General features: G+C 39.0%; 1 protein-coding gene across 5 annotated transcripts in view; it reads right to left on the minus strand.

Annotated features, from left to right (window-relative positions):
* Nucleotides 1-8,638, minus strand: part of Bre1 (E3 ubiquitin-protein ligase Bre1) — a 136,057-nt gene extending 127,419 nt beyond the window's left edge. For all 5 annotated transcript variants that reach the window (XM_076198039.1, XM_076198036.1, XM_076198037.1 and 2 more), the window contains exons 1-2: nt 8,547-8,638; nt 3,905-4,072 (exon numbers count right to left, since the gene is read on the minus strand). In XM_076198039.1, the coding sequence (XP_076054154.1) occupies nt 3,905-4,060 (156 nt within the window). In that variant the 5' untranslated portion in view covers nt 4,061-4,072; nt 8,547-8,638. The remainder of the gene's footprint in view (nt 1-3,904; nt 4,073-8,546) is intronic.
* Between the last annotated feature and the right edge of the window lie 5,099 nt (nt 8,639-13,737).

A 13,737-nucleotide genomic window follows, 5' to 3' on the forward strand; every position in this document is an offset into this window, starting at 1 on the left:
TAAATGTGGGCAAAAGGTGTTGAGATGTACAAAGGGAGAATGTGGCAGCAAATTGGAGATGAATATTATGGCAGAGACTGGAGGTAGTGGATAGTTTTAGATACTTAGGTGCAAATGTGGCAGGAGAGGGAGGAGTGGAGATGGAGGTAGAATGCAGATTGAGAAGAAAGTAAATGCCTTTGAAGATTAAAAAGTGTAATGAGAAATAGACATTTAGGAATGGATGCTATGAAGGAGTGATTGTGCCAACAGTGCTGTATTGGACAGAAACATGGAACATATGAGGGGAGGAGAGGAGTTTGAGATGAAATGCCTGTGAAGTATGATGGGGGTTACTACTGGATAGAGTGAGAAACAAGGTGAGAAGGAGAGTGGGGGTGGAAAGAGAGTTGGGAGATAGGGTTGATGAAAGAGTATTGGGATGGTTTGGACACATGAAAAGAACGAGTGAAGAAAGATTAGTGAAAGAGGTGTGTAAGGCAGAGGTGGAAGGAGTGAACATGAGGGGGTGACCAAGGATGAGAAGGATGGATGGGGTAAAAGGGGCATTGGGAATGAGGAAGTGTCTGTTGAGGAAGGATAGGAGAGGACAGAAGATAAGGGTGAATAGAGAATGGTTGTGTATGGATAATGCTGTGATGCATGGGAGTTGGGGGGGAATGGGATGAGGGAGTGTATGTGAATGATATTCTGACACAACCCAAAAGAATTTCTCCATGTCTTCTCTTTTTCTGCATGAGGGGACAGAGAGGGGGGTTGCCGATTAAATGAAGTGGTCTTGCTGTGGATGTGCTGTGTCTTGCTACACTGCTTCTGACCCAGGGCAGTGGGCGAGATGCAGAGATGAGCTGTCATCCAAAAGGAGCCAAGATAAGAGGGATGGAAGGAGGTGAATAGGAGTGGAGTATGTGGTGATGGAATGGGTGGGAGTGGATTTTATGCATTTTTTTTATCTATCTCCCTTGTAAGGGGGAAATAGCCAGTGAACAAGATGCAGGGATGACCAGTCATCCAGGAGGTGCCAAGATAGGAGGGAGGGAGGGAGGAGGGTGGAGGGGAATATATGGGAAATGAAATGGGTGGGAGTGATTTCTATGCCTTTTTCTTTTTGGCTACCCCCCGTGCAAGGGGGAAAAAGCCTTGGTAAGTGTATATTATACAAAAAATTATATATTCTAAATACAATCAGCAACCCCCCTCTCTGTCCCCCTTATGCAAAAAAAAATAGAAGATAGGGAGAAATTCCTTTGAGCTATGTCAAAGTATAATTTACACATAACCATTCCCAACTTCCCCCTATACCCCAGCCACTCCCTTCCTTACATCACAGTATCATCTAAACACAGCTGTTCTCCACTCACCCCTATCTCCTCCCCTCTCCCTTGCTCAATACCTCTTTCATCCCACTCATCCATTTCATCCTTGGTCATCCCCTCATGGTCACTCCATCCACCTCTACCTTCCACACTTCTTTTATTAATCTTTCTTCATTCATACATTGAACCATAACTAAGGATATGGTAAAAATAAAATATTAAAATCAAGGCCCACCCAAAATGGCATGACAAAGAATCTGAAAAAAGTATTGCTAAAAAGAGAAAGGCTCATAAAAAACAGAAGTTTTTGGGTGCACCTAATGACTATCAAAGTTATGTAATAACAAAAAGAAAACAAATAACTATAGGCCTATAATTTTGACTTCCATCATAGGAAAAATGACGGAAACTGTCATCAGAGATGCTATCGAACATCATTTAGAAAGTACATACATACATACATATACCAAGGCTTTGTTCCCCCTTACCAGGGGGGTAGCCAAAAAGGACAAGGCACAAAACATTCCCACCCATTTAGAAAGTAACTTTGATAAATGATAGCCAGCATGGATTCAGACAGAAATGTTCTTGCATGACTTACTTGAATTCTACAACACTGTCATCTCAAATTATGACAAAAGAAACAATATAGATTTAATATACCTAGACTTTGCAAAAGCTTTTGATACTATCCCCCACGAAAGACTACTTACTAAATTAGCTTCACACGAAATAAATGTTAGACTATTGAGTTGGACTTATAATTGGTTGAATGATCGCAAAGAGATTTGTTCTAAATGGCAAAACTTCTATATGGAAAAATGTTGCAAGTGGAGTTCCTCAGGGGTCCATTCTTGGGCCATTTCTATTCATAGTATATATGATATAAACCATGGACTGAAATCTATTGTCTCCAAGTTTGCTGATGACACAAAACTGTGCAGAATGGCAAATTATCACAAACCAATTAATATTCAAAAACTTTTAGATAAACTACAGCAATGGTCTGAAAAGTGACTAATGAATTTAACACAAGTAAAGCAAGGTTATGCACATAGGTAAAATAACAGTATGATTTCTCCGTCTTCTTTTTTGCATGAGGGGACAGAGAGGGGGGGTTGCCGATTTAATGAAGCGGCCTTGCAGTGGATGTGCTGTGTCTTGCGACACTGCTTCTGACCCAGGGCAGTGGACAAGGTGCAGGGATGACCCGTCATCCAGGAGGTGCCAAGATAAGAGGGAGGGAAGAGGGTGGAGGGGAGGGGAGTGGAGTGATAGGGATGGAATGGGTGGGAGTGGTTTTTATGCCTTTGTTTTTTGGCTCACTCCCTTGTAATGGGGACAAAAGCCTTTGGTATATGTACGATTACAAGTTATTTGGAAATTCATTAACAAAAGTGGACAGTGAAAAGGATCTTGGCGTAATTATCAGTAACAATCTCAAATCATCTAAGCAGTGTATTTCAGCCTCTGAAAAAGCAAATAAAATTCTAGGACTGATTGCATGATCATTTGACTTCAAAAGTCCATCTCTCATTAACAAGCTATATAAATCATTAGTTCATCCACATTTGGAATATGCTGTTTCTGTATGGTCACTGAATCTCATTAAAGACATTGACATACATACATACATATACCAAGGCTTTTTCCCCCTTACAAGGGAGGTAGCCAAAAAGGAAAAAGCATAAAATCATTCCCGCCCATTCCATCCCTGAATACACTCCACACCCCTCCACAGGTTGGAAAAAGTGCAAAAGCAAGCCACAATACTGATTCCAAATATCAAAAATAAATCATACAAAAATAGACTAAAACACATGAATCTGTTTTCCCTAAAAAAAAGTGTAGACTCAGAGGAGACTTGATACAAGTCTTTAAGATTCTACAAAAAATTAACAACTTTATAACAAAATTGTCACACTGAATGAGAATCCAACAAGAAATAATGGTCTCAAACTGTCAGGAAATAGATTAAATTTGGAAGTGGGTAGAAACAACTTCACCAACTGTGTATTTAATGAATGGAATAAACTTCCTGCAGAGGCAGTGCAATGTAGTTCAGTTCAAAGCTTTAAGATTCATTTAAATAAACACCTAAGCAAGATGCTGTAATGCATACCATTTATTTCGTATTGTTTGTTATTTCCTTGATTATCATTTATTATTTATCTGTCCATTTATTATTTACTATTTACTTGTTTATTATTTAACTTTAACTATTTATTTACTTATTTCATTTATTATTACTTATATTATGATGATGATATGGTTTAACATCACAAACTCCTCCCATCAGAAGGCTAGGACGGTGCCCCTTACAGAGGCTTTCGTAGCGTGGAATTTAATGAACCATGCCCTTGATTCAACTTCGCCAGTGGCAGGATTCGAACCGCCATCCCCTCAACCTTCGCCGCAAGTATCGACGCCCTAAACCGCTCAGCCAGCGAGCTTCCTTATATCATAACTTTTATTTATTCGTTTATCATTATTATATATATTTTTTTGCATCCGACCTAGTTATGGACCAAAAAGTCTCCTGTCTGCATGCTCCTCCTTTGTAAATCCTTTGTAAAGTCCATCCTTACCTGATACAACTTGTGATTTTGAAACCTGAGTGTTTTCATGTCCATTTCGTCAAGAGTGGAGATGGCTCCCAACTGGATGGGCTCAAACTGCACTTTGAGGTTCTTGGGTGGGGGGGCACTGCTAGACCCCCCCTCATCCAGGGGCCTCTTTGACATCCTATCAAGTCACTGAAAAATATAAAAATATCACAAGTTTCATAAGATTCGCATAATGAGTGCCATAAATACATAATACTATGTATATCTATGCATTTTTTTCAAGATGTATACATAAATATACACATACATACATATACCAAGACATTTTCCCCCTTACAAGGGAGGTAGCCAAAAAGGAAAAGGCATAAAATCATTCCCACCCATTCCATCCCTGAAAACACTCCACACCCCTTCACCCTCCCTCTCATCTTAGCACCTCCTGGATGACGGATCATCCCTGCACCTTGTCCACTGCCCTGGGTCAGAAGCAGTGTCGCAAGACACAGCACATCCACAGCAAGGCCGCTTCATTAAATCGGCGACCCCCCCTCTCCGTCCCCCCCATGCATAAAGAAGAAGACAGAGAGAAATCCCTTCGGGCTGCGTCAAAATTTGCTCACACATACTACCTCACCCCCCATCCCCTCGCCCGTTCCACCTCATGCATCACATCATCCATATACACATACATAAAATGTTCAATCATCTTCTACAATTGGTTTTCATTAGCTATCTAAAGAATACCTAAATTTACACAATCAATGTGTCTGTTGCCTTGGTCTCTCTTGCAGGAGACCTGCAGTTCCTAGGTAACTGTCAATGGCCACTGGACCATCCCAAATGTTACTCAAGGAAGAGATATGGTTGTTGTCACCAGGATAAAGCTAGGAGGTCTTTTGCACTTCCAAAGATTTAGAAAAACTATATGATGACTGAGAGGAGTAATGATATGTTGTTGACGTATGGTGATAGAAGAAAGTCTTGAGGACAGTCAAGACCTTTACAGGAGCGTGAGGATGGAGAATCAAGAAATTACCTGAGGTGAAGATGGAGCTGTCATGGTTGTGAACATCATGGTGTTTCACATGTATATGGATAGGGTAATGTGGGAGTTAGATATGAGGGTGTTTGGCTGAAGGCCCCATTACACTGCATCAAATTGTGGTGGAACTAACCCCGGCAGTCCCCACAACACACTCAAATTAACCTGCGCGAGGTACAGTCGTACCTCGGTACTCGACCATAATCCGTTCTGAGGTGGTGGTCGAGCACCGATTTGTTCAAACACCGAAACCAATTTTCCCCTTATCACTGTCTTTCTTTGGACCCATTATTAAGGGCTAGAGCAACACGAAAAAGTTTAAATCTGGGAAGAAATACTCGAACAAACTGCGTACGTCTTACTCCGCTGGCGGTCTGAGTCGAACTGACGCTTACCCGCTGTTCGAGCTAGTCGAGTACCGAAAATCTGTTCGAGGTCCGATGCATTTTCTACTCGAATTTTTTGGTCGAGTATAGAGGCAGTCGAGTACCGAGGTACGACTGTACTAGCTTCACGCCACTGTCCTCCCAGCAATGGTGGATTGGTGAGGCCCAACAGAAAACCCATTAAACCGCCTCACTATTATGTCACAAGAGTCACAGCTCTACAGGCATTGTGAGGACGTTATTCAACGATAGAACTGTACAAGGATAATGTATGCCTGTGGCAAGTGAAAAATCACCTGTACAAAGACAGAAATGCCAGGGATGAACAGAGTAGCATACGTCATTCACCCACAGCAACAAGTCATCGTTTGAACACAGGATAAGTAAAAGGAATGTACCTTTCACCCCCACACCAGGCCACCCCGACTCAAGACACGTAGTGTGACTTGGCCTTTAGGTCTAGAGTTGGTGAGTGGGAAAAAGTGGAGCTGAGCCTCTTGCTGTTTCCAGATGACAATGTTCTACCACTGAGAGGGTGGTATTTCCTAACTGTATTGATGGAATATCTTTGGAGCAATGTCATCTACTGAAGTGCATGGTGACTACATGGCAATTACAAGATGGAGAAACAAAATAAAAAAAATTCTGTTCAATAATACAAGGTGAGCATGGGGTACCATTTGCAGAGGCAGAGCAATGCATACACACACCTTATCATTGGCATACTTTTGTAGTGTGTCCAAACCACCAGTACTATGAAGCAATGACATGGGTGTGGATAGTATTTCTCTACTTCCTATCTTAATCTAAGTCAAGCACATTGGAAGTTGTGGTTGAATGAAATTCACGATCAGTATTGGGGCATTCATCTTTGTACATTTATAGTTTTCTTAAATCTGTGTACATTATCAATTTTCATTGTCTACAATATTTTTCTGGATAATATTGTAGAGGTGGAATGTGGACTACTGCCACACTAGTGTAAAATGCTCTGTGGTGTTTCAATTGGGGTGTATGCCATGGTTGTGAAGGCTTTCACTTGGTCACATTGAGCTCGATCTTGGTTCTATTGTTTAGGTTTCTTTTTGCGGAGTATCATATTTATTTTTAAAATCACTATATACTCTCACAGGGCATTTCTTTGTTACTGAATCACTGTTGGTACACCTCAGACCAATAATCCTGGATAGCTGAGGTCTAGATCCACTTTGTTATGGTATGGGTAATTTGGTGTTAAGCAGGGCTATGTAGGCTCAGGATGAAAATCTCTTAGTGGGAATGGAGGGGTGTAGCTACCGATTGTGGTGCTTGGGTCCGTTGATAACACCAATGGTAACTATCATTACCCTCTGTGGAGAAAGTGGGTAGTTGCTTTGGTTTTACTATTGTATAATGTTCTTCAGTGTGTGCATCTGTGTGTGTGTGTGAGGTACTTCTTAACTTCATTCACAGATAATCATTGGTGGGTGGGATAGAGTGCAACAGAGGGCTGCATTGGAAGGGCTGTTATTCCCTCCTTGTTGTTATTGTCATTCATTCCATGTAAGGTCTGCAGTCTATCCTGAATAGGACTGCTCAGTTGTGTAGATTGTGTTACTCCCCATCCTCACAAAAAACAACCACTAGACCTACACTGCCTGTTGTATGGACTAAAACTAAGGACTTTCAGAAATCACTATCTCCAGAGGACTTACAACTGTAATGTGGCAGTATGATGTTAGTGTGAAAAACAGTGACTGATTAAATGCTTCACATACTAAGAAAATTATTACAGTATTACGACCATTTACATTTATCATTACACAGTGGACACAGAACACCTCATCCTACAATGCTCCACACTAACAATCCCTTGACAACACACTATATCTTCCCAGCCTCCAGGTCACACCGCCTGTTGCCAGTTACATGGAGGCCACATGTCTTCCGCAAGAGAGGCCAAGGGCAACAGATGTATTTCTTTACCATGCCCTTTGTGGGGGCATACTGTGGGTTTCAAGGGCTATGTTGTTGCATACGAGAATTTTTTTTCCCCTCGGGTTTAGTAGACTGTGTGGTGTGAGGACGTGAGAACTCAAGCCCAAGGTCTCAAGTGTAGAACAGAGTGCCGTCATTCTTATGAGCTACTATTTGGGGAGGATTTTTTAGTTTTCTTTAGGTATTGTCTCAGTGCAGCCTATTACTATTCTTAAGTAAGTTTATTCTATTAGCTTTAGTTAGTGTTTATTTCTAGGCTTTGTTATTACTGAGGACCACAATGGAAACAAGCTTACATGCTTTTTTGGGTTATCCTCGGTAATTGTAATGGTTATTTCAAACTATGTGTTCTTTTCTTTATCTGTACTTCATTTATATTGATTCAATGCCAAATAAACTTAATAGTAGTATTATTATTATATTATTATTATATAGAGTCGCTGTTAAAAATCTAATTTCTTCTGGGGCTATTTGTTTATGCTACCAAAATTTTGTGCCTCTAACTTTAGTCTAACCATGAATGATGAGCCCTTAGTAACTTTAGTTACTGGCAGATCATAATTTATCAATTAATCAAAGTGCAAACACTGTGAATATAAATATACAATCATAGGATAATTTCCTCCTCCTCTTCCTTTTAGTTACAATATGACATTTCCACAAGAGGAATTTTGACAAATTGCCAAAACTTCCTTACCGGGTATTAAAGTACAACATTGCGAATACATACAATGAGATTTAGAACTTAGTCGTTCCCCTTTTTTGGTTAAAATATGACATTTCCACAAGAGGAATTTTGACGACTTGCCAAAACTTCCTTACAGGATTGTAATGTAATTACTAGTGCATCTAACAACTGAAAAACTGTTTCTTTTTTTTTTACAATATTCTCTACTTCAGATGAACAGTCAATGTTACATATATAAGTAACATGTTAATATTATTCGACCGTGCACCTACGGCTACTTTTTTCTGAAATCTTGTTTATTTAAATCATAATCAATTAAAGGTCCAATGTGAACTTTACTTCTTCTTCAAACAATTCACTGGGGAGAACTACTGGAACATACTGCAAATAATCAGTAATACAATTGGAATTCGACATAACAAACAGCCCCTTGATGAAAATGCTATGGTCAGGACCCGTAAATCAAAGAATCAATAAAGGCTCTGTTTCTAAAGTCTAATTGAGAATATATTGCCTATCATCCCTATTAGCAAACTATATATCTTAACATCCTTAGTATTTTTTTCTTACCAAAAATACAGAGACTGCATGAATTGCAGACTTTGTTAGACGTCAACCCCTTCTTTCCCTGCCATGTTTTGAGCCGAGAAAGGAGTTCCAATAATGTGAAGACGTGAAGCCGATTAAAAGACATTTATTTTTTCCTGTGCCATATTATAAATATGATAATCATTAATATCTCAATATAAATTTTGCTGGTAAATTTTGAATTATATTGGCAATATATTACGATAAATTTCGTCATTATGAATCAAATTGTGTTTTAAAAGTCTTAAGGAAATGCGTTGCGATAACTATAATCATGGAGGGAAAGAATAAATAGACTCTTGAGGTACCCTTTTTTGTATGGTAAGAGACGTTGGACTTGTAACGGATTCAGAACAAGATTACCGTTTCACTAATATACGTTAATGACTATTATCACATAAAAACTAAAAGTTAAATTGATTGTGCCAGGTTGGCTATCGCAACACAATACAGACCAAAATTGAAAATAAATTGTGTGTGTGTGTGTGTGTGTATATATATATATATATATATATATATATATATATATATATATATATATATATATTTATATTATATATACACATATGTATATACATACATATATATATATATATATACATACATATATATATATATATATATATACATATATTATATATATATATATATATATATATATATACATACACCAAAATAATGCATAGCAGCTTTTTCTCTATATGGTATCCCTCATACAGCGAAAAAATCATACCATCTACTTCAGGACTTTTATTCTGGCTAATGGCAAACACTCTATAATGATAAATTTATTTGGCAATGCATCAGATACATGAAATGCAGATAATTAAAAGAGCACAGTTCGAAATAACAATCACAGTTGCCGAGGATAACACAGAAAAAAAACATGTAATCTTATTTCCTTAGTGGTCCTCAGGTGTAACGAAAAGGTAAAAACATATACATGAGTATCAGGACGCATACATATGAAACCAGGTCTTGACGGGAAATTAAATTAAATACAAGGAGTGTAAAGAACAACTGGCAAACATTATCCACCACCTAATAATTTTTTGTATTCGTCAAAAGAAGAGATGCCTCAGGGATGGAAGAGAGCTATCGTGGTACCAGATCATAAAGGGATGTAAGGAAATCCCCAGGATTATAGACCAGTGATTGGACAGCAATATCTTAGCTATACGAGAGGATTGTAAATACAGGTAATTTTAGAAGTGGATGATCATATGTATCGGACCTGTTTAGATTTTATTCATGATTGGTTAATATGCAACAACTTCCAATATGAGAGGGTTGTGTGTACTTACAAATTGAAAAGTACTATGATAAAATACCCTACAAACTGTTATTGAAACTTCAGCATAATGTAGGAAGAAACTTCTTGGGGCGGATAAGGATTTCCCGAAAGACAAGCACGCGCGAACGGCAGTAAATTGAAAAAAAGACTAAAGTACGTCAAGAAATACAATTGTCACTACAAATGCATCAGTTCCTGGAAGAGCTTAAAATTCTATATAATCCAAGTGTATACCATGAGCGAATTCAAAATTAGGTATAATAATTGGGTAAGTGGGTCAGTGACAAAACATAATGCGATTGTTCAAATTGGGTTAAAAGCATGAAATTTGGCAGAATGTTAGACTAGACCCTTATGATTTTTTTTTTTCAGATACGGGGCCATCTCGAACCCTACCCAGAAAGCGAATGACAGCCATTTCCCAATCTGGCCGCCAGTAAAGAATATTAATTTGATAAATCTGGACATGATTTGAATGATTTAATGCTAGTAAAAGAGGTATGGAAGGCAGATGTGGAGGGAGTGAACATGAGGGGACGTCCTAGGATGAGGTGGATGGATGGGGTAAAAGGGGCATTGGGAAGAGGGGAATGTCTGTTGAGGAAGGAAGGGAGAGGACGGAAGACAGAGGTGAGTGGAGAATGGTTGTATATGGATGATGTTGTGACTGCATGAGGAGGAATGGGCGGGGGGGGGTGGGGGGTGGGGTAGTATGTGTGAGTAAATTTTGACGCAGCCCGAAGGGATTTCTCCCCGTCCTCGCCTTATATGCAAAGGGGGACGGAGAGGGGGGGTCACCGATTAAATGAAGCGGCCTTGCTGTGGATGTACTGTGTCTTGCGACACTGCTTCTGACCCAGGGCGGTGGGCAGGGTGCAGGGATGACCCGTCATCCAGGAGGTGCTCAGATGAGAGGAAGGGTGGGAGGGGGGGTGGAGTGTATTTAGGGATGAAATGGGTGGGAGTGTTTTTATGCCTTTCCCTTTTTGGCTACCTCCCTTGGAAGGGGGGAAAAAGCCTTGGTATATATATGTATGTACTTATATATATATATATATATATATATATATATATATATATATATATATATTGTTACGGGACGGGCTGGTTATGTGAAGAGACGTTACGTATAACGGATAAGTGCTTAAGAACCAGCTCACTTCTAGAAGCCACTGTAGGACTGAACTATCTGGTCAGGGCCTAGATAATTCGTAAGACTAGAAGTAAAGGTAACAAAGAAGATTCCAGGAAAGGAATATTAAACTAGCGATAAAACTAGTAAACGAAATTATTAATATCATGGAAAATATTTACAGGCAATCAACACAAAAGAGAATGGGCAGTAGGGTCAATGGGACCGTTACATGATTATAAGAATATGGAAAGTATCGTTCAAATAAGAAACACAAGATACGTATACAATATGGTACTAAGTACAAAGAGATCAGGAACATGTATCAAAATAAGTAATAAGTACAAATATAAGTATAATGCAATGCAATGTATATAAGACACGTAATGTAGGCAAAAAGGGTGTTCACTTCCCACCAATCGTCTCATGAGTCCAAACTTGTATTTTTATCAAGAGATCAATATGCGGGAAATGACAAGGTGTGAGTGATTTCCACCGCTTATATACCATTGGACCGGAAGCGGGATACTTCCGGTGAAGGGTGCGGGTGAGCGCAAAGGGGGGAGGAGGGTAAGTTAACACACGTCAACATGGGTAGTTTTAAGACCCTCGACTCGCTTGAACAATCTACTTATTTAGTAACTGTCAAATCTGTGCGCTCCGAACTATTCAGGATTTCGCTTGTCTGTTTGTTCTACAAGAGTGCGCACCTTTCTCCGCACGTAGGCAAGATTACATATAGTGGACGGGCGTTACTGCTTAACATTGTTACAATACATACATAGACAAGAAATATGAACATAGTTATGTAATACAAATGAACACAATTCTATAACATAATTACACATATGACGTAATATCTAATATTACGTTACAATATATATATATATATATATATATATATATGTGTGTGTGTGTGTGTGTGTGTGTGTGTGTGTGTGTGTGTGTGTGTGTGTGTTTATATATATGTATATATATATATATATATATGTATGTATATATATATATATATACATATATATACATATATATATTAGGGAAAAAATACTTTTTTTCCAGAGCCATTTTTCATTTTTTTTTTTCTAAATTTCACCAGAGCCATTTTTTTAATTACCAGAGCCATTTTTGATACTTCCAGAGCCATGTTTTTGCAGGTTCGATTTCCTTCAAACTATTGGAAGGCTAACTCATTACTCATGTGCATGAAAAATATATATATATTTTTTTTTAAACAAATCAACCTTTAATTTTGGGGGGAGGAGGAGGGGTGAAACTAATCGGCAGACACAGCGCCTCTGTTTCCACTGACAGTGGTTGGGGGTGGAAATGCACGACAATCCTTGCAATACACCGTTAGAGTACCATCACTGCCCCGATCCACTTCAAGCCGATCTAGGTTCCACGAGCGTATAGTAGATTCATGCTTTACTGGTTTTCGTTTTCCTTGGCACTTGCCCGTAGATTTTGAATTAGGCTTTGCTGGTCCAGAAGTGGTTCCTGCCGTCAAAACACTCTCCCTCGATTCTGAAAAGACTGAATCTGAGGGCAAACCATCTTCACTCGCTTCATTAGAAATCGCTCCATGATGTACGATCATCGAAAGTTTGGCATGGACGTGACGTGCAAACGTAGACCTAGCTACCGTAAACCTAAGCTAGCTAACGAATCATTTTTTATTTTTGTATTTTCTTATTCTCCCTCCAAAGATCCATATTTATGAACTGAATATATCATTATCAAATGTTCATATTTATACTTAAATTTATTTACTTTCAATCACTAACCAAACATTTGATTCTACTTTGTTTTCTCATAAATACGCGAACGAGGTTATAAATGGGATTTCCCAGTTTCCCTCCTAGGCCTCAAGCGAGTTTGCATATGTACAGTGTACTCGTACGTATCTGAGGGCAAACCATCTTCACTCGCTTCATTAGAAATCGCTCCATGATGTACGATCATCGAAAGTTTGGCATGGACGTGACGTGCAAACGTAGACCTAGCTACCGTAAACCTAAGCTAGCTAACGAATCATTTTTTATTTTTGTATTTTCTTATTCTCCCTCCAAAGATCCATATTTATGAACTGAATATATCATTATCAAATGTTCATATTTATACTTAAATTTATTTACTTTCAATCACTAACCAAACATTTGATTCTACTTTGTTTTCTCATAAATACGCGAACGAGGTTATAAATGGGATTTCCCAGTTTCCCTCCTAGGCCTCAAGCGAGTTTGCATATGTACAGTGTACTCGTACGTATGTGGTATTGGGTATGGTGCATTGTACATGTAGTCAGCGCGTTGATTGGGCAGCTAGCTGCATGCAACCAATGAACTTCCCTGCATACAGGTACAATGCAATTCGCAACTAGCGACATTATGTAGCACGATAGTCGTGTAGAGTCTAGTCAACATGTACTATAGTATACACGCGCATGCAGCTGATACGAAGCTAGGCTAGGTAAGCCATTGAAATCTAGCAGCTATACCGCGTAAACATATGTACGAACATCAACAAATTAAATTAGATTGATGCGTTGCGTTTATGATATCGATTGATAATGCAGTGATTGATTACGGGTAAGTTGTGTTTGCTCTGATCCTTTCATCAATGGTGATGGGATTCAGGGATTGCCAAATGATGGTTAATGCATGAAAAACATTGAATCTTGCCGCGGGAGCGTTTTTTTTTTTTGGGGGGGGGGGATCGCTCACGCTATTGGATTTGCGAGAGCCACA

This window comes from Oratosquilla oratoria, chromosome 14, assembly GCF_046742065.1.
Source record: "Oratosquilla oratoria isolate Oo_2021 chromosome 14, ASM4674206v1, whole genome shotgun sequence".
Classification (NCBI taxonomy): domain Eukaryota; kingdom Metazoa; phylum Arthropoda; class Malacostraca; order Stomatopoda; family Squillidae; genus Oratosquilla; species Oratosquilla oratoria.